General features: G+C 40.9%; 1 protein-coding gene across 2 annotated transcripts in view; it reads left to right on the forward strand.

Annotated features, from left to right (window-relative positions):
* The window catches only part of LOC306849617 (E3 ubiquitin-protein ligase TRIM36-like), a 26,415-nt gene extending 5,859 nt beyond the window's left edge, over positions 1-20,556 (forward strand). For both annotated transcript variants that reach the window (XM_079384784.1, XM_079384785.1), the window contains exons 3-10: positions 3,257-3,600; positions 3,677-3,823; positions 5,400-5,495; positions 6,311-6,564; positions 7,898-8,019; positions 9,360-9,653; positions 17,003-17,300; positions 18,846-20,556. In XM_079384784.1, coding sequence (XP_079240910.1) covers positions 3,257-3,600; positions 3,677-3,823; positions 5,400-5,495; positions 6,311-6,564; positions 7,898-8,019; positions 9,360-9,653; positions 17,003-17,300; positions 18,846-19,194 — 1,904 coding nt within the window. In that variant the 3' untranslated portion in view covers positions 19,195-20,556. The remainder of the gene's footprint in view (positions 1-3,256; positions 3,601-3,676; positions 3,824-5,399; positions 5,496-6,310; positions 6,565-7,897; positions 8,020-9,359; positions 9,654-17,002; positions 17,301-18,845) is intronic.
* The last annotated feature ends 1,977 nt before the right edge of the window (positions 20,557-22,533 follow it).

Below are 22,533 nucleotides of genomic sequence, written 5' to 3' on the forward strand. Positions count from 1 at the left end.
GTGAGTAAAATTACAGCAAATGTTCATTTTTAGGTGGAGTGTCCGTTTAAAACTGTGGTCCTGACAGACTGGGATCTGCTTGAGAACCAGTGTTTAATGTTGCTGTGGAGGAGCGCAGGAATCCCAGAGCGTCTCATGCAGAGACAATATTGAGACATTATTCTTCTAGACAACAGCAACTCAATAAATACTAGCAGTAGGTTGTTTAAAGCGGTGTTTCCCAACCGTTTCTGCCGTGGCAGTTTTGATAAGTAAAAAAATCCCACGGCACACCAAGCAATGAAAAAAGAAAATATTTTTTTCCCCGGAATGATTAAACAAACAGTGCGTCATCAGACTTAGTATTTTAGCTTTATATATGATCTAACACTTGCACTTGACATTTTCTGAAAATCATAATTGATTGGACAGAGATCTGTGTTTTGTCCGTCATAAGAACAGTAAATTAATCGTTTTTCATCAATATACAGGTTTTTGAGCTTATTGTAGCTATATGGGCATTCAGTTTTTCTTGTTGTTTAATACATTTGGCCAAAATCTTACGATATACTGTAAATTACGAACTGCTATGCACAGGATATTTGAAATGTACAAAAGTGTATTGGCTACAACTAGACTCCACTCATATCAATCACACAAAAACATTAGCGTTTACAGACCGTGTTACTTGAGTTAAGAAAACACTGCTCTTATTCAAGCACCAGGTCATTATTTACCCTCACACGGCGAAGAAGTAGACGTCTGTCTTCAAACTGCGTCTCGCAGCGCTTCGTTCTGGTGGAGTTATGAGCTTTGACTGACAGTTTGAGGATCCAATGGCGTTATGAGGTTTAGTCACATGCTCCTTTGAATGCTTTTCATTGGATGAATATTTCTAAAACCCACAAATTTGACTGTTTATCACTCTGTTGCAAAATTAAAATCTATTGAAAGTGATCAGGAAGATTGAGTGAGTGCGGATGCCTTACTGGAAAGTTTGATCTACACCCAAAACTAAAGTTGAGTGCAGTGATTTTAATTTTTACAGTGAATATTAAAACCCACAAATGGACATGACGATGACCAATAGTACTTATTTAAAATAATAATAATGAGATATAATAAAGATAAGGACGTTTTTGATAGTTTTCCAGAGGGTGGGAAACACTGGTGTAAAGAACGTCTTATGTAATAAACTTCCGCTGCGTCTCAGAACCCGCTCTACCCTTCCGACTCAAACGCTCCTCTCAGAGAACCGTCCCGAGCCGCTGTTACCCTGCGGTTCTGTGGTTTTGTAGGGACTCTTGTGCTGATTGGCCTGTTTCTGGTCTGAGCGTTTATTTTATTTTTTCCCCCCTCTGCACTGAGTCTCATTGCGGCAGCATCAGGTCCCAGCATGCCGTGCGGCGGCCTCCCCCCCCCGAGCGGCACAGCACACTCACGGCCTAAGTACACGCTTTATTCCACTCATACTCACTCATGCCCCGATCTGAACCCGGCCCTCGCTCAGATCTGCGTCCTCGCTCATCATCGTCCGCATGCGTGTGGTGTCTCTCGTTTGGTGTTTGTTTGCATTTCACTTTGCTCTTCTTTGTCATCAATGCTTGCTGAGAAGTGATTTCTTTCACCCTGAAATGATTTTCCAGCAGAAGCCGGTGACACTGACCTGGACCGTCTGGAGAGAGAGGTTCATCTTTAAAGCTGCTGTGTGTGATCATCTGTCCCTCGCTGCTAGAACAGATGCTTCGAGCACTGAAAAACACTGACATTCTCAGCACTGAATGTAAAAGTGATTAATAATGGATGTGTTGTCCGTAATGAGGTCACGCTTACAGCTGAAACTCTAGGTTAGGGTTGGGTTATGCTTGTTTAGCTCAACGTCTCGTGCTACTGTTTGCACAGCCAGAGAAGTTCCTGCCACCCTTCCTTTAGAAGAGGAAAAATAAACATTGTGTGTTCTTAATGCAAGCAGTGTTTTAAAGGTGAAATATCATGGAGATCTGAAGTGCTATAACCAGGTTCCCTGTGCATCTAACAACACAGAAAACCTGAAAAAGGACAGCCCAGTAACTTTGTTTTGGTAAGGCTTTCTCTGCAAGGTTCTGAAGAAAACGAGCCGCTCAGATTTCGCTCCCTCTGCGACGTAGTGAAGGGATCTTGTTATAATATTACAATTATCTTGTAAAAATGGGCATAAGAGGTCTCCTTTAAAGTATTCTAAAACATTTTAAAGTTGTTGGAGTGTAGATGTCGTTACTATCACTTGAGGGAAGAACAACTGCAAACAGAATCATCTTCAGGTTCATTTTGTAGCACAATGTGTCCAGATTTTCCGGTTTTGGTTCTGGAAAAGGATCTTAATTTCAGTGCATCACTAATTGAGTGAAACACTCGCCTTGTCCAAATACCCACATTTGTGGTCTTGGCCACTTGACAGCGTGTGTGCAAGACTGTCCCAGGTCTTAAAAACGCCAAAGCGCAGTGCCCTTAACGCACACTAAACCCACACTCTCTCCAATACTGCTCCAGAGCGCTATTCCAGGCTTAGTGCATCCCATCATGCATCATGTTCTGGAAAGACACTTAGAGGTTGAATTTAAAATCCAAAGTATTTAAAATAAAAATAAAGCTATGTAAACACTTGCATTTTTACAACACTGTAAGTGTGTCCCATCAGGTAATAAAGTTCTATACACACTTGTGGTCTTCATCCTCACTTGGGCCAAATAGAGGAAATGCGTCATAAGTAGTCAAGAGCAAAGACCGCAAGTGTGGGTATTTGGACTGAGCAGCCAGACGTATCCTCATGCATTCGGAAAATCTCAGAATCGATCCTGAATCATTTCTCGATTCGCAATGCATCGATTTATTTTCCCAGCCCAAGTGGAAACCTTTCAGGAAATCATCAGTTCTGCTGGTGGAGCAGAAATAACGCACCGCAGCTTTAAAAAGAGTGACCTCGATCTCATGCAGCGCTGTGAAATAACTTAGACACGCCCGTAATTGTTTTTTTTTTTTTTTGCTTAAAATTCATTTTTAATTGCCATTTTTTGATGTAGTGTTTCTCGTGTCCAGATCACTGTCTGCTGGTGTGCTGTTCAGTTTGGCACTCCACGTGTGTCTGACCTTTTTTGATCACTAGTGCTTCATTGTGCGAGTGTGTGTGTGTGTGTGTGTGTGTGTGTGTGTGTGTGTGTGTGTGCGTGCGTGCGAGTGTATGTGTGTGCGCTCATGCCCGCCCATCTATCTTGACCGCTGTCACGTGTCACTGCATCAGGGTCCATATCTTCTCCTGGATGGAGGCGCTCCTCCGTCACGCCCCGGGTCACCACCTTCCCGTGTCCCGGCTGTCAGCATGACATTGATCTCGGGGAGCGAGGGATCAGCATGCTCTTCCGGAACTTCACTCTGGAGAGCATCGTGGAGCGCTACCGTCAGGCAGCCCGTGCGGCTGTGGCCATCATGTGCAACGCCTGCAAGCCGCCCGCTCAGGAGGCCACCAAGAGCTGCATGGACTGCAAGGCCAGCTTCTGCAACGAGTGCTTCAAGATGAACCACCCCTGGGGAACGCCCAAAGCCCAGCACGAGTACGTGGGACCCACCACCAACTTCAGACCGAAGGTCCGTATCAAACCCACCGCCGCTGTGCTATATCAGCTGCTGTCGTTGATCTAACCCATCTAACGCTGGGTTCCAGGTGCTCATGTGTCCCGAGCACGAGATGGAGAAGGTCAACATGTACTGCGAGGTGTGCCGGCGTCCCGTGTGTCATCTGTGCAAGCTCGGCGGATCTCACGCTAATCACAAAGTCACTTCCATGAGCAGCGCCTACAAGATCCTCAAGGTGTGTATAATAACATTCATTGGGCCTGTTTATCTGTCCATGTTCAAAAGAGCTCCTGAAGAGCTCATAAACACCATATTTTATTTTATTATGTTTTCTTAGGTGCTCTATGGAAGCTTGTGTCTGCCACAGAATAAAAAAAGATAATATTCTGACTTTTTTTCTCAAAATAGCAGCAAGCTTACTTGCTTTTTACTTGCTCTTTTTTTTTTTTTTGTTTTGTCGCAATTGTGAGTTTATATCGTGCAATTCTGACTTCATTTCTCAAATTTCATATTGGTTTAGGTCTTGTAATTCTGACTTTTTCCTTGAAATCAGGAGTGCTTTTCTCAGAGTTTATATTGAGAGTTTATATCTCGCAATTCTGAGAAAAAAATCATAAAGGTGAGATTAAAGTCACAATTACTGTCTTGTTTTTTCATTATTCAGCGGCAGAAATGGGCTTCCATAGAGCACTTACAGCTGTGAAAAAATTAAAGAGACCACTTGAAAATTTATGATTTTTGTTACATGTTTGAGTAAAACTTAATTTTTGTTTTATTCTGTAAACTACTGATGACATTTCTTCCATATTTCAATTAACAATGTTGTCATTTAGAGTGTTTTTTTGGGATAAATGTTCAAAATAACAAAGAAGAAACTTCATTTTTAAAGTTTTAACTTTATAAGAATTAAGAAATCCAAGATTTGGTGAAATAATAACCATGATTTTCAATCGCAACAAATTAAATCCTTTGTTATTTTGGCAAATAAATGACTACTTTTATTAGAAATTTGGAAGAAATGTTATCAGACCTTTATAGAGTAAATAAATATTAACATTTTACTCAAACCATAGCTAGTAAATCCAGAGAAATGTATAATTTTCCAGTGGTCTCATTTTTCCCAGAGCTGTATGACTATTAGGAGTCATAATTTAGAAATAAATGGCCGTTTTCTATCCTGATTGTATCCCTCTACTTTGAACGGTTTAAATGGGCGTCTCTTTAAGACTTCCGTGTAAACGTCCACTGCTGTGATTGGTCAGCATCTCTGCATATGAAATGAGTATTACATGTGGAACTCATTTGAAAACTTTTACTCTGTTTTTATTACTTGCTGTATATTTTAACTGATTGTGAAAAGTTTTGACCTGCTCCAAGCAGAAGAAAACGACTTGGTTTTGGTTTCAATCTGTTTTTGGACTAACAGGGAACTCACTGCATGTTTTTAGAGTGCAAATGACCTCTTATAGGTCATAAGATCAAGTCGATTTTCTCAATTCATGACCCCTTTAAAGTATTGATGCCCGAGCTGAAAACAAGCGCTCGTGTTTCTGGAGAATGGGTTTGTCCGAGCAGGCCGAGGTCCGTCGCTCCGTCTCTGCTGAGTCAGAAATACTAGACGACTGCAAACACCAGCTGGGACTCATTCATTCTTAATGCCATCATTTCTATCTTTTGATGTTCTGTCCAGATGGATTTGCCCGAGCGGCACTCACAAAAGCTGTATTAGATGTCTCGTTCTGTCCAGAAATCATGCGGGAGGCCGGGTTTTTTCCATCGTGTTCTAATGGGCTTAACTTTTCTGTCAACAGGAGAAGCTATCGAAGAGTATCCATTACTTAATTAGCAAAGAAGACCAAGTGAGGACTCAGATTTCTGAGCTGGAGGTGTTGATCTGTCACACAGAGGTAACGATGAGCTCATTTCCTGCTTGAGCCTGATTGGTCCGAACAGTCGAGCTCTGCTAAAGTCATGCAGCTGTTTAGCTGATGTGATTTACTCTCCCTCAATGAGCGTTCATTCAGAGAAGGGGTTAATTAAAAAATTCAACAAAAACAATAAAAAAAACTCAAGCAGAATAATTGAATTTCACCATATAAAAATGAGGTTGCTTCCCATTTTATAGATGTTACTGACTTTAATGAACAAAAATTAGCGTCTGCATCCTAACTCAAGCTAGCTACTATTGAAGGTGCCATAGAAAGGAAAACTGTATGTACCTTGGTATAGTTGAAGAGTACTATTCTCTGTATGGAAATTATATACCGTGAGCCTCAAACGTCATTGTTTCCTCCTTATGTAAATCTTGTATAAAAAAAGACCTCGAATCAGAACATAACACCGACTGTAACGTTACAGTCGGGATCACTAATAGATACGTCCACAACATTTGCATATGCCCGCCCATGTTCTAGGCCAGCTGATTTGGTTAAGGAAAATGAATCTTAAAACTTTCACTTTGGAGCAAAAATGTGGCTTTAAACTTGAAAGAAATAAAGATTTGACATTTATGGGGATATTTATCGAAATGGACTGATATTAAAAATGTTTTGTTTGTTTTGGCCATATCGCCCAGCCCAACCGAAACCTTTTTTTCTTTTCTGTTTTGTTCCCTTGACTTCCCTATGTATTATAAATAGGGAAATGAGTTTGTACTGCTTAGTAACTCTCAGAATAGTAGTGGGTGTGTGTGCAGTGTCTGACGCTCTTGTTCTGAACGCAGGAGAACGGGCAGCTCGCTGAGAGACGTGCTAATGAACACTTCGAGCGTCTGCTGGAGACGCTTCAGGAGCGCAGGACGGAGATGCTGCACTGCATCGAGCAGAGCCGGAGTCTGCGGGTGGAGCGTCTGCGAGGGCAGGTGGAGGAGTACCAGGGCATGCTGGAGAACAGCGGCCTGGTGGGATACGCTCAGGAGGTGCTGAAGGAGACTGACCAGTCCTGCTTCGTCCAGACGGCCAAACTGCTGCATGTCAGGTTTGCCCAAGCCGCTTAGCCCCGGCTCCTCGACACACGTGTCTGTAATCCACGGTCTTTGTCCACTGGCTTGTGTTTCTAGATTTAAACAAGGTTCTCAGTACATTCTCTGTAATCCTGATCTCTATTAGCCCACAAAGCTGCTTTGACATTCACTTTCCCACAAACCCTGAGTCATTGTTTTTGATAGGCCACATGATATTATAGCTGGTAACAGTGAGCCGGTCTTTAGGATGGACTCGGTGACACGCTTTTTATACAATACTGATCATTTCAAAGCCGCTTCAGAGTAATAATCATGTTAATTTATGATTTAACACATTTAGATGATTCTTCCCAGAGATGTAGATGAGGTTCGTCAAGACAAACTTAATGTTGGCTAGCCTGAAAGTAGGGCTGCATGATGTCGAAATATCGCAAATGTAATGCATATCGCAACGGCATTACAATATCTGAATCATTTTAATAATAGGCTGCTTCAAAATGTTACAAAAAGTCAAAGTTTTAGATCACTGCATATAGCAGAGAATAGACGGGGCACGGGACAGACTTGGTTGATGTTAAAAAGAGTTAAGTGCAATAAGTTACAGAAAACAACTCCTTGTCGTCTCGTGCGCTATATAATATTCATTTTAAAATATTTTAAAATATAATTAAAATTGATTTTGCACACTTAAAGCAATATCGTATCGCTTATTGAATATTCCATTTTTTAAGGTATCACATTTTTCTTCAATATCACACAGCCCTACCTGAAAGTTTGAAGTAGTTGTAAAAGCTTGAAGTTTGAAACGGTTCTAAAGATTAAAATGATAGACGCATGATACAAATATGAGGTAGAATGGAAGCTTAAATGAGTCTAAATTACTTAGAAAGGATGGATGGATGGATAGATGGGGAAATATGAGGTAGAATGGACGCTTAAATGAGTCTAAATTACTTCGGATGGATGGATGGATGGATGGATAGATGGGGAAATATGAGGTAGAATGGACGCTTAAATGAGTCTAAATTACTTAGAAAGGATGGATGGATGGATGGATGGATGGATAGATGGGGAAATATGAGGTAGAATGGACGCTTAAATGCATTGCAATGTTTGTCCGCTGGAGTTTGAACAGTCTTGGCTCTTCTGAATATTCTGTCAATGTAAGTCTATGGGATTTTTCCATCATTTTTAGGAAAACCGCAAGTCTTTTCTCAAGCCAATGTAATGAATGGTTATGATTTTCTGATAGCATCAGTCTTGTATGCGAGTAATTCATCATGTTCAGTTGTAAAGCTTCATCTCTTGTGAGTTGAATGTGATTTTGAGTCTGGTTTTCGTTGACAGGATTCAGAAAGCCACGGAGTCTCTGAAGATGTTCCAGCCTGCGGCGATGCCGTCGTTTGAGGAGTTTGTGCTGGACACGTCGAAGGAGGAGCTCTTACTGAAGGAGCTGGGCTTCAGCGGCGGTGAGAATGAAGCGCTCGCTTTCACTGAGCCGCTGCGCCATTAGCGGAAGCTCTTTAGCAGAGTAATCCACTTACAGGCTTCGCGCTCAGATGCTTGCGCAACCTCAAAGCCAGTTAGGATGGGGTTAAAGGTCAACGATGGTGTTTTCTTCTGCTGATCTGCATAGATGCGCTCGCTCGTCCTTGAGCTGTGAGGTCAGTCCTGCTGAGCGAAGGCTCTCAGGGAGCAGATGCACCATTTTCACGTCGTGAGACACATTCACCTGTTTAGATGGCATCCGCAGGAACACAGGTGTTTTCTTCCAGGTAGTTATTGATCCGCGCTAATGCTACTGATGGCTGTAATCTCTATCATGGCAGCTGTTTGATGTAATGTGATTGGCCGATTTGACGACAGGGTAAAACTCAGCGATGCGTTTCTATCATCAGCTTTAATTCTGCCGCAGTGCAACAGATTCTCTCTGTCCCTGCCTTATTTCCTGGTTCTGCTGTCTCACGGTCTCCTCCGTCCGGTTTAATGCGTCTCCTGTTTGGATCAATAGCTTGTTATTCGCAGAGAAGCATTTGGGCGTCGTGCCCGGGCTCTTGGCAGACCGGCTGGCCGTGACGGGCCCCGTTTCCACGGCGACCAGGGGCCTCGTCCTCGGGGTCACGTGTGTCTCGCTGTGATGGAACGGTTTAACAACAATAGCAGGACTCAGTGAGACAGCAGATGCATGGAGACGCAGCTCTTAAGTGCAGTCAGCTGTGTTTCTACAGCGCTGTATACAGCACAGATCAGCTTCACAGAGACAAAAATAGAAGAATCAATGATGGAATCATGTTTCAGTTCAGTTTCTGTTGTAAAGCAGCTCTCAAACACAACAGAGTCATTATTCAGATCAGTTCAGATCAGTAGCGGTGATCGATCAGCTGTAGGAAGTTCTACAAAAGGCAGCAGTGTTATTGAGCTCGAGTCAGTTTCGTTTTGATTTGATTATGTGACCTCAGTGAGATTTAGATCTCGGCCTTGTGTCGCTTCACTTCTTTCGTTGTGTGTTTTCTGAAGTAGTATAATCATCAGAAGGCCTGTTGCTTGTTCATTTCAATTTTATTTGTGCAGTTCTTAAAAAGTCTTAAATATGATTTTTAAAACTCAGCAGAAACCCTGTTAGAGGGAGAAAAATGGCAGAAAATAAAAACTTAATATAACCATAATAATAACTATAACTTTGTTGTGCTGTCCTTTCACAAAAAAATTTAATAAAATAGAAGTGCTTGATTAGTACTCTTTTATTGAAAAAACACATTGAAGAAGACGGCGTGCTGACTGAACCGCTGATGATGGTTTCTCTCTTCAGTTCCTGAGCCTCCAGTGATCGATCTCTCTCGCTGCCGCGTTTATAACGAGGGTCTGATCCACTGGCGTCTGCCTGAAGACACTCTGCCCACCGATCATCACATTGTAGAGTTCAGGAAGCTGGGATCTGAGGAAGAGCAGGAGTGGAGTGCGAGCGAGCCTGTGTTCGGCTGCAGCACAGTGCTGTCTGACCTGACCCCAGACTCCAGCTACGCCTTCAGAGTCAAGAGCTGCAGGAACAGAGTTTACAGCCCCAGCAGCCCCGAGGTGACCCTGCACACGCCTCCAGCACCAGGTAAACACACACTCATGCACACACACTCTCACTCACGCATACTCTCACGCACACTCGCTGTCACTCACTCGCTGTCACTCACTCGCTGTCACTCACTCGCTGTCACTCACTCGCTGTCACTCACTCGCTGTCACTCTCACTCGCTGTCACTCTCACTCGCTGTCACTCTCACTCGCTGTCACTCTCACTCGCTGTCACTCTCACTCGCTGTCACTCTCACTCGCTGTCACTCTCACTCGCTGTCACTCTCACTCGCTGTCACTCTCACTCGCTGTCACTCTCACTCACGCATACTCTCACGCACACTCGCTGTCACTCACTCGCTGTCACTCTCACTCGCTGTCACTCTCACTCGCTGTCACTCTCACTCGCTGTCACTCTCACTCGCTGTCACTCTCACTCGCTGTCACTCTCACTTGCTGTCACTCACTGTCGCTGTCACTCACTCTCACACACACACTCTCGCTCACTCACTCTCTCACTCTCACACACACACACACACACACACACTCTCACTCACTCACTCACTCACTCTCTCACACACACACACACACACACACACTCTCTCTCACTCACTCTCACTCACACACACTCTCTCACACACACACACACACTCTCACTCACTCTTACTCTCTCACTCACTCTCACACACACAATCTCTCACTCTCGCTCACTCTCACACACACTCACTCACTCACACACACACACACACTCACTCACTCACTCACTCACTCACTCTCTCACTCACACACTCACTCTCTCACTCACTCTCACACACTCACTCACTCTCTCACTCACACAAGTCAAGTCAGTATTATTTGTATAGAGCTTTTAACAAGGCAAATTGTGTCAAAGCAGCTTTACATCGGCTTGATATAGAGCTGGGTGGCTTTATATCAGCTTTACAGTATTTAGACGGGAAATAGTTTGTCTAAATAGTATCATTCTCCTCTGGCCAGACAAAATCAGCAGTTTAAATCTAGACTAAAGCAGAATCAGATTGTGCAGAGGACTCATCTGGTTCCTGTGGTCTTGTCCCGATGGCCGTCTTGGAGACAGGGTCTTCACTGGGGGTCAGTCTCTGGGGCTCATCTAGGTGTCCTGCTGTAGAGGTCATCTCTAGGTGCTGATCCACCATCTGATCTGGATACAGTCTGGATCGGGTGGCTACGGTGACCTCGGAATAAGAAAGAAACAGACTAATATTAGCGTAGATGTCATTCTTCTTATGATGTAACAAGTACATTAGATGTTTTGGGAAGTGTTCCTGGTTCCAGTTGACCTAATTAATGCAGCCTAATAATCCTTTAACGGATTTGAATTATAGAAATGCGATAGTGTATTATGTGCAGGGCTCGCAAAATCGCTAGCCCGACGTCCCGGGGCTATTGTGTTTTCCAGTCGGGCTACCAAAATGTATCACTGCCCTGCCCGACGGGCTACCTTAAAGCACCGGATGAAGAAGTTGCAACTCAGCGGCTACAGCAGGACGTCTCCGAATGGTTAGTTTAAAATATTGTGTCTGGATACGGTCAGTGTTTCCCACACATAGACTTCACCTGGGCAGACCGCGACAATATCCACCCCCCGCTGCCTATGGCTTTTTTCCCATAACGGGTACATACTAACAAACCTAGCGACTTAAAAACGTATCATTCAGTTGTAAGATGTCTCCAGTACTAGCGTGAGGTCTCTCTCCCGGCGCAGTGTCGCCTCTCTCGGCGTCTGTTCTGAGCAGCGAGCGGCAGAGAAGCAGCGCTTTCAGTTTGCCTTAAAGCAGCAGACTCATCAATAAATCATTTACAAAACAGCGTTTCCAAGCATCTGTCGCTTACTGACTGTTTGGACTTTTAAATATGAACATAATTTGTCTGTTAATATGCGCAGTTTATTACTCAGATGCAAAACAGTGCTTCGCTCGTTTGCAAGCCATGATGTCTCTCGCTCTCCTCGCACGGTGGAGCTCATTTTCTCATGGGTGGGCAAAGCAGAGAAAGGGGAGGTAACCTTTCCCCGTATGACGACATAAAGGGAAGATTCCAGATCGGACCATCTAAGCTTTCATTTTCTCAAAGACTCGGTTTACACCTATCACCATTTCTAGCCACTGGGGGACCACAGTCAGGCTCGGGGAACTCATATTAATGTTAAAAAACCTCATAAAGTAACATTTTCATGCCATGGGACCTTTAAATACAGGGCTCCCACGCAGTGTTCCCTCTAAACTGAGCGCTCTTCTTCCACCGCGGCCGAGCAGAAGAAATAATGTGCCTCGCACACAAAAATGAGTTGGGAAGCCATTTGATTGAATGCCGCCAGTAAAAGGGAAAGAATAGCAATGCTCGGGCAAACCGCTCTAGAGCTGATGTCACGACAGAGTTAGAGCCGGTGAATGCGGTTTACAGGTTTCATAGAAAGAGAACGATATGCACCAAATGAGTCGCTGTAGAAACTGAATACTTCAATGGTTGCGGTGCGCTCAACACGAGAGACAACACAAACACAATGACATCTGAAATAAAACATCCTCATTATTAAAGAAGAGTGGCTTGATTAAGTGCTGGAAATAGAGCAGGATGGGTAACAGAACTCTGAAACATGTTCAGTCTCACACAAGAGTATTGTACCAACTGTACTTAACCATGTTTAGACAGATATAGAAGAATTCATATGTTCACGCTTTTATATTTAACTTCCAGATCTCAGCTTCAGTTTAGCTTCAGTTTGTATTCTATTCTATTCTATTCTATCAGTTTAAATAGTTTGTTTTGATGATATATTATGTTAGGGCTATATTATAAACCTGATAATAATTGACCTTGTTTTTGAGTCTCTTGCTCATCAAGGCTGTGTTCATTTAAAAAATACAGAAAAAATAGTGATATAGTGAAATATTATTGCAATTTCTAATATTGGTTTCCTATTTTAATACCTATACTATAAAACAGCATTTATTTCTGTGATCTGCAGCTGTATTTTCAGCATCATTACTCCAGTCTTCAGTGTCACATGATCCTTCAGAAATCATAATAATATACTGATTTATTATCAGTGTTGAAACGGTTCTGCTGCTTCATATTTTATGCTGTTTTTTTCTTTGATTCTTTGATTAATAAAAAGTTTAAAAGAACAGCATTTATTCAAAATAGAAATATTTTCTAACAATAGAAGTCTAATCTATCAATTTTATCCATTTAACACATCCTTGCTGAATAAAGCTTATTTAACTTTCTTTAAACGTTTTTAAAGTATCTTTAAAAAAGAAAGAGAGAAGTTTTCTGACCCCAAACTTTTGAAGAGTTTATATTGAAACAAAATCTCTATTTTGACTAAACACTATTCTTTTTAACTTTTTATTTTTAAAAAATATCACAGGTCCCAAAAAATACAGCATATAAAATAAAATAAAATAAAAAAGCAGTAAAGTGTTTCCAGCATTGATTATAAATCAGTATATTAGAATGATTTCTGAAGGATCATGTGACTCTGAAAATACTGCTTCGCTTCACAGGAATTAATTACATTTTAAAGTATATTAAAATAGAAAGTTTATTTTAAATTGCAATAATATTTCACAATACTATTTTGTATACTATTTTTTTATCAAATAGATACAGCCTTGATGAGCATAAGAAACTTCTTTAAAAACTTTATTGATCCAAACGTTTGAACTGCAGTGTATTGTTCAGTAAACATGTTTCCTCTTTAACCTAAAATATACATCATTTATTTACATCAAGGGTCAAATCAAATATAAATAGCTCATTAAAGTTAAAGTTACACACTTGTGTGTGCGTGCTGTACAGGTCTGGTGTAAAGAATGCTTTTGCTCAGGAGACAGAAATGACCCCCGATAGAGAAGTTTTGCTCAGAAAGAAAACAATTAGAGGAACATTGCTCCCACGGGTCCTTAAATTTGATACAACTATACTGAAGAGTTTTTAAGACAGTTTTAAATACGTTAAATGGTATAAGAAATAATTTTTCAAATTGCCTTAAATATATTTTTAATAATTCTGCAGATACCTTGTAAATAGTCAAATAAAACTCTTTCCTTGATATTCGTTGATATTTGTGTATTGAAAATATTTTTTGATTGACATTTATGGTCTTTATTTTATTTGGGCTAGTTAAATTAATTTTCGGGCTACCAGAATCTGAAGAGTACCTGCCCGAAGGGATACCAGGGATTTACAAATTTTGCGAGGCCTGGTGTGTAAGCCAGGTTAAAGAGATGTGTCTTTAATCTAGATTTAAACTGACAGAGTGTGTCTGCCTCCAGAACAGTGTTAGGTAGATTGTTCCAGAGTTTGGGAGCTAAATAGGTAAACAATCTCCCGCCTGCAGTTGATTTTGATATTCTAGGTATCATCAAATGGCCAGAGTTTTGAGATCGCAGCGGATGTGAAGGACTATAATGAGATAAGAGCTCACTCAGATACTGAGGAGCCAAACCATTCAGGGCTTTATAGGTAAGATCTTTCAAATCTATACGATGTTTGATAGGGAGCCAGTGCAGTGTTGACAGAACCGGGCTAATGTGGTCATACTTCCTGGTTCTAGTAAGAACTCTAGCTGCTGCATTTTGAACCAGCTGGAGTTTATTAAACGTGCAGAGCAACCACCCAATAAAGCATTACAATAATCTAACCTCGAGGTCATGAATGCATGAGTTAATGTTTCTGCGTTTGACATTGAGAGCATAGGTCGTGATTTAGATATATTTTTAAGATGGAAAAATGCAGTTTTACAAATGCTAGAAACATGTTTTTCGAAGGAAAGATTGCTATCAGAAAGTACGCCTAGGTTCCTAACTGATGACGAAGAATTTACAGAGCAGCCATCAAGTATTAGACAGTGATCTAGGTTATTACATGCAAAAGTTTTTGGTCCAATGATTAACACCCGTTTTTTCCGAATTTAGCAGTAAGAAATTGCTCGTCATCCAGTTTTTGATATCAACTATAAATTCAGTTAGTTTTGCAAATTGGTAAGTTTCATCAGGTCATGAAGAAATATAGAGCTGGGTATCATCAGCATAACAGTGAAAGCTAACACCATGTTTCCTAATGATATCTCCCAAGGGTAACATGTAAAGCGTGAAAAGTAAGGGGCCAAGTACTGAGCCTTGAGGTACTCCATACTGCACTTGTGATTGGTATGATACCTCTTCACGATACGAACTGATGGCTGTCAGATAAGTACGATTTGAACCATGCCACTGCACTTCATTTGCAGGTCATTTGTAACTCTAATGAGAGCAGTCTCAGTACTATGATACGGTCTAAAACCTGACTGGAAATCCTCACATATATAATTTTTCTCTAAGAATGAATATAATTGCGAGGATACTACCTTTTCTAATATCTTTGACAGAAAAGGGAGATTCGAGATCGGTCTGTAATTAATTCTTTGGGGTCAGGTTGTGGTTTTTGAAGGTTTTTGGGACATATCCTAATGACAATGATCAGTTAAAAATATTCAGAAGAGGATCTATGACTTCTGGACGCAGCTCTTTTAGTAGTTTAGATGGAATAGGGTCTAACATGCATGCTGTTGGTTTAGATGATTTAACAAGTTTATACAATTCTTCCTCTCCTATAGTAGAGAATGAGTGGAATTGTTCCTCAGGGGATCTATAGTGCATCTGATGTGATATTGTAGCTGACGGCTGCATGGTTACAATTGTATCTCTAATAGTATCAATCTTGGAAGTAAAGTAGTTCATAAAGTCATTACTACTGTGCTGCTGGGTAACGTCTGCACCTGCTGATGTTATATTGTTTGTTAATTTAGACACTGTATTAAATGCTTGGGGTTGTGTTTGTTTTCTTCTAAAAGAGACGTAAAGGAAGCAGATCTAGCAGTTTTTACTGCTTTTCTGTAGGATAGGGTACTTTCCCGCCAAGCAATACGAAATACCTCTAGTTTTGTTTTCCTCCATCTGCGCTCTGTTTTCCGTTCTGCTCTCTTTAGGCCCGAGTGTGCTCATTATACCACGGAGTCAGACTAGCTAAGCGTAACTAAACTTTTACTAAGCGTAAAGGAGCAACCGTATCTGAAGTGCTAGAAAAGTGAGAGTCAATAGTTTCTGTTACATCATCAAGTTGTTCTGAGCTATTGGATATGCTGATAAGTCAGGAAGATTATTTATAAAGTAGTATTTTGTGGTAGAAGTGATGGTTAAACCATATTTGTAACGAGGAGTTGGCAGCTTTAGACACACACTCATTCTCTCACACACTCCTCGTTCTTTCACTGCATGATTCAGTCTATTAAAATACATTTAGAATGATCACAAATTCAAGACATGGGGGTGGAAAATTTATATATTTATACCACTTCATATAGTTAATGATTACAAATGTGATATTGATTTTTTTACAACAGTTCAGTAAACAAGTTAATTAAGAGACTTGAATTTTAGACAGACACAATATTGCCAGATTTTTCCAAATACAGCCACAGCACTGTTTTGCGTCTCTGAGCAACATGGCGGTGTTTTGTTCCTGAATGAATCAACCGTTTAAATGATTCTGTTCAATCGCAACTTCTCCCTTATTAACAGTGACTTGCTGCCACCTACTGGCGGTTTTAATTTCACATTTTAAGTATCTTTTATTGTTTCTATAATTTCAAATATCAGTATTCAATGCTTTGTTTAATATCAAAACATTATTTCTGCATTTGTAATTGCTGGTTAAATGCATTCATGTCCTGCATTAAACAGTGTGTAAATGCATCTAAACAACACTTATAAAGCCATTTTTCTAAAATTGTCCATTATCTTTTGAGTCAAATTCTTGCATTAGATCAGTGAATTAGAATAAGATATTTGGGTGTTTACCAAGCAAATTATATCAGTATAAAAAAAAATCATCTTTGCAATGCAGAGGAAACATAAAGCTGAAGATGAAAATGCTTGAAATTAGAGGGTTTTTTTGGCCAGGCAGTGTATTAAGCAGAAAATTTAAAAACTGCACTTCATGAATTTTCCTTCAGTGATGATGCACACAAACACATTAATTGCTTTAATTTTTATTGCTTCAAATTCAAAATGAAAAGATATTGTCAAAGGAGCTGTAGATGCATTTCCTCTTCCTGTCCAGCAGGTGGCCGGAGAACATTGTGATCTTTGGTTTCATTAGTGGGGTTTTTATTTTTCCCCAAACCCCAACAACTCGATCTCTCAGCCACCTGTCAAGAAAAGTTCAGGCTTCAGTGTTATTGATAATTTTGGGAGAAAACCACATCCATCACTACCGGATACGTGTTATGACTGATTCTTTCACTCTGATGTTGTTGATTTAAATCTGTGTTAGTCAGATGTGTGTGTCTGTGCTCCTCAGTGTTTGGCTTCCTGTTTAACGAGAAGTGTGGGTTCAGCGCGGAGCGACTGCAGCTGAGCAAACGCAGGGACTCTGTGGAGAGCGTGGCGGGAATGAGCTTGCTCTTAGCTGCAGAGCGAGTGCAGACGGGGAGCTACATCTGCCTCGACTACATCATCGGAGATACAGGCATCTCTCACGGACGCCATTACTGGGCTTTCCGTGTGCAGCCCGATTCATACCTGATCAAAGTGGGAGTGGCTTCTGACTCCAAACTAACTGAGTGGTTTCACAACCCCAGAGACACCAGCAGCCCCCGGTGAGACCACACACACACACACACACACACACACTCTCTCTCACACATGCACACACACTCACACACACACACTCTCTTTCACACATGCATGCACTCACACACACACACACACACACACACACTCTCTCTCACACATGCACACACACACACACACACTCTCTCACACATGTATGCACTCACACACACACACTCTCTCACACATGCACACACACTCACACACACACACTCTTTCACACATGCATGCACTCACACACACACACACACACACACACACACTCTTTTTCAGTCTTTTTACAGTTTAATATGTTACAGTACCGTTTCTAGGCATAGGCAAGCTAGGCGGTCGCCTAGAGCGCCACCAGCTGGAGGGAGCACTAATGAGCACACATACTGGCACTACATTTTAGCAGAGTTGTGATAAATAATGGCACGGCCACCCCGAAATATGATTGCTGCCCCCTCTGGATCCCCCAACATCATATCTAATTTTAAATATTGATACAGTAAAAAGTGCACAATCAGTATTTTTTTTAAAATAAGTATTTGTGGGAGTCGAGAAATCATGTTGCAAAATTGGTCCAAAAGATGTGCTTTTTTGTGCTAATGCATCAAAGGATCAGTTGTTGTGTAATATTCCCATATAAAACTTTAACAGCCAATTAAAAGAAATATTGGTACAGTAAAATTAGCTAATTCACAAGATCAGTACATCCTTTATTAAACTGCTTTGAATTTAACGCATCGTTACGGACGTGTCAATGCTGAATCAATTAGCTTCTAACAATTAATCACATCCAAAATAAATGTTTTTGTTTACATAATGAGTGTACGGTGTATATATAAATACAAACACATGCATGTATATATTTAAGTGTATATAAAGTGATGTTTATATATTAAATATATTTATAATTAAACCATTATATAAATGTATATACATGCAAATTTTCAAAATATATACTGAATGTGTGTATTTATATATACATAATAAATATACACAGTACACATACATATATTATGTAAACAAACTTTTATTTTGGATGCGATTTAATCGCGATTTATCTAGGGCGTCAAAATGGCTAGAAACGGCCCTGATATGTTACCATAGACATTGCCCTACCTGCTCATACAGTATTCATTTTATTTGTGCAGGTCTTAAAAAAACGTTTAAATTTAATTAAAAAAATGCTGCAGGTACTCTGTCATTCTATGAGAATAATGAATTCTACAGCACAACTATAATGCCACAGAGAAACAATATCGACTCTTTCCTAGCACAGACAGCAATCAGAATCCAGATGACTTTACAGAGCTCGAGCATTTAAAGCGACAGACATCAAAACTGCAGTGTGCTTATAATAAACAGAACATTATCCTGGACGCTAGTATAGTGCTAGGTGTGATCAGGTCTCAACACACGGTCTGGTTGTGGTTTTATGTCATTTTGTGTATGCTGAATAACCAAGCTGTTTCTGGCTGAGGATTTTCCGGGCTGCGTCGGCCGCTCATCTGCTCTCCCTGATGTTATCCGTTTCTTCCCATCAGGTACGACCACGACAGCGGTCACGACAGCGGCAGCGAAGACGCCTGTTTTGAGGTTTCGCAGCCCTTCACGCTGGTCACCGTGGGCATGGGCCGGCTCTTCATCCCCAAAGCGTCCGCCAGCGCCGCCGGAGATCACAGCAGCCGTGTCCTGCCCATGCCACAGAGGATCGGTGTCTGCCTGGACTACGACGCCGGTCGCGTCTTCTTCTACGATGCAGACAGCATGCGCTGCCTGTACGAGCGGCCGGTGGACTGCTCCGGCACCATGTACCCTGCGTTTGGGCTCCTGGGCGGCGGCGCGGTTCATCTGGAGGAGTTCATCACGGCCAAGCGCCTGTCGTACATGTGAGGTGTCTGCTAAGTCCGTCTCGTTCTCTTGAGTTCCTCGTCGTGTGGCTCGCCGCTCAAATATACAAGTCAGTCTGGTTTAAGAGCCGAGTCAGATCTCGAGTGCCTTCAGCCGACCGTGAGTTTCACACCATCAGGGTTCACGCAGGGCACCTTAATATACACCCAAATCTAATGCAGCGCCTCACGACGTCACTTTCTGAAGAATGTGCACTGATACTGTTAATTACTTTTCATCGTTTACATGCAGTTAAGTGTGTTTAAGAACACAGCGGTATGATTTGAACAAGAATTTACTACTGAACACATGATTGTGCACTAATTATTTTTTTGTTATTGTAGCAGCATCTGTAAAACATAGAAATGTTTCAAAGTAATTAAAAACAAACTAATCCGTCTGTCTTAGAACAGTATGATTGTGCTAGAGGTGTTTTTTTGTAATCAAGTTAAACACTTTAATGAAATGTAGCATCTGAATCTCAGCGGTGCTGATCAAACGAGACAGACCTGAACATCTTAAATGTCCATATGCACTATTATTGACTGGACTAACATGGCCTTATTGAGTAATCGCAGGCTCGCCGCTTCGTTAACCAGATGACTGGCTAGAAAGGGCACTACCTACCTCTGATCGAAGGACGTTCTTGTAGATTATTCTGTAGTTGCGCTGCGCTAGTCTTGTGCTTTGATCGCCTAGAAACATGTTGTCATCAAGTCGGAGCATTTTGGGACGCGTCCTACTCCCTGATTAGCGTGTTATTCTGTGGATTATTTCCCTCTTTATCCTTGTCAGTGAAATCTCATACTTATCAGAAACAATGTGACCGTGTAAAAGGAGACTTGTGTTCTCTGAACGCTTTAGACGATTAGATTGAGCTTTTACCTGTTTGTGATCATTTTAAAGTGTGTTTCTGTATAAGATCAGTGGACTGAAGTACTGAGAGCAGCGCGTGTGCCGTGTGTCATTCTGATCTTTCATGAGTTCCACCATTTCTTTATCTTTATGAATTGATTTTCACTCTGTTTTCACACGTTCACCATCGGCACGGTTTATTTTGTTGCACTGGATGAGGAATAATACACGTGTTCAGGTGTGTGATGTCACAGAATGTGTTTTGGGAGCCTGTAACCAAATGTTTTGCTGTTTGTTGTACATGTTAAACAGGGTTTGTGATGTGCGGTACTGAGCTTATGAATCCTGCTGAAGTTCTTTAGCACTTTAAAGCATGTCTGAGCGGGATGCAGGTGTGATGCTTTAACGGACGTAACGGCTGTCTCTGTCACCTGCATCTGCGTGGTTTTATTTTTAATGTACTATGTGGATTTTTGTATAAAAATAAATGAATGTCCTTTTAGCTGTATCAGTCCTGCTGTTTTCTTTCCCACAAAACCACCTTTTTAAATAGAAATGCTGAGTGAGCAACATATTATGTGCATTTCATTACTATGACTGAAAATAAGTGATCAGGGTCTGCCGGACTCTAGAATAATAATAATAATAATAAAATAAAAAAGTCAAAAATGTATAGCAGATATGAATAGACACAAGTGCAAATAAAAGAGCTGTTTTCATAGGTTTAATTTTGCAGATATTCATCTCACAAAGCAAAACTATTATCTTATAAAAGCATCTGCTCAGTAAATGTATGCATCTTGTGTTTTATAAAAGAGATTACTAGTCTTTTAAGTAGTTGTTCAGCTGAACAACTACTTAAAGTCAAATGGATACCTGGACAATTTTCAATCTGGTTTCCGAGCACATCACAGCACAGAGACAGCACTCATTAAGATAATAAATGATATTCGCGTCAATTCTGATTCTGGCAAAATAACAGTGCTGGTACTACTAGATCTTAGTGCTGCGTTTGACACTGTCGATCATAACATACTTCTAGAGAGACTGGAAAACTGGGTCGGGCTTTCTGGGATGGCACTCAAATGGTTCAGGTCAAAACTGAAGTCATTGCATTTGGAAACAAAGATGAAGTTCTCAAGGTGAATGCATACCTTGACTCTAGGGGTCAAACAACTAAAAATCAAGTCAGAAATCTTGGGGTGATTCTGGAGACAGACCTTAGTTTCAGTAGTCATGTCAAAGCAGTAACTAAATCAGCCTACTATCATCTCAAAAACATTGGAAGAATTAGATGTTTTGTTTCCAATCAAGACTTGGAGAAACTTGTTCATGCCTTTATCACCAGCAGGGTGGATTACTGTAATGGTCTCCTCACCGGCCTTCCCAAGAAGACCATTAGACAACTGCAGCTCATCCAGAACACTGCTGCCAGGATTCTGACTAGAACCAGAAAATCTGAGCATATCACACCAGTCCTCAGGTCCTTACACTGGCTTCCAGTTACATTTAGGATTGACTTTAAAGTACTTTTACTCGTTTATAAGTCACTCAATGGCCTAGGACCTAAATATATTGCTGATATGCTCACTGAATATAAACCGAACAGACCACTCAGATCATTAGGATCGAGTCAGTTAGAAATACCAAGGGTTCACACAAAACAAGGGGAGTCTGCTTTTAGCTATAATGCGGCCCGCAGTTGGAATCAGCTTCCAGAAGAGATCAGATGTGCTAAAACATTAGCAACATTTAAATCAAGACTCAAAACTCATCTGTTTAGCTGTGCATTTGTTGAATGAGCACTGTGCTATATGTCCCAACTGACTGCACTGTGTTTTATGTATTATCATTTTCTTTAAATTTATTTTAAATCATTTTCTATATCATTTTAAAATTCCTTGTTTTTATTATTTTTATTTCCATGTTTTTATTGATTTTAATGTCTATTTCACTTTCTTTTATGTAAAGCACTTTGAATTACCACTGTGTATGAAATGTGCTATATAAATAAACTTGCCTTGCCTTAAACTTGCCTTGCCTTTACGCCAAATTCTGACTCTACCATCTGAATGTCTCAACAGAAATCGAGACTCATCAGACCAGGCAACATTTTTCCAGTCTTCAACCGTCCAATTTTGGTGAGCTCGTGCAAATTGTAGCCTCTTTTTCCTATTTGTAGTGGAGATGAGTGGTACCCGGTGGGGTCTTCTGCTGTTGTAGCCCATCCGCCTAATAAAAATAAATAGAAATAAAATAAAATTAGAGGTATCGCCCATCCCTAGTTCCCATCTTTAGTGCTACGCTTCCAGTTGATGCTGTATTTGTGTGCTGATGTTGACAGTTTAGTGTTCATCACTGTTAATCTCTATAACTATTATTACTATTATTATGGAAAGTGTGTTTAGAAGTGGAACACATGGGAGTGAGTAGCCGCTTTTGAAGCGCGTCAAACAAGAAAGCTGATCTTCTGCTGGAGCTTCAGTG

The sequence above is a fragment of the Barbus barbus genome (assembly GCF_936440315.1).
Source record: "Barbus barbus genome assembly, chromosome: 29".
NCBI classification, from domain to species: Eukaryota; Metazoa; Chordata; class Actinopteri; order Cypriniformes; family Cyprinidae; genus Barbus; species Barbus barbus.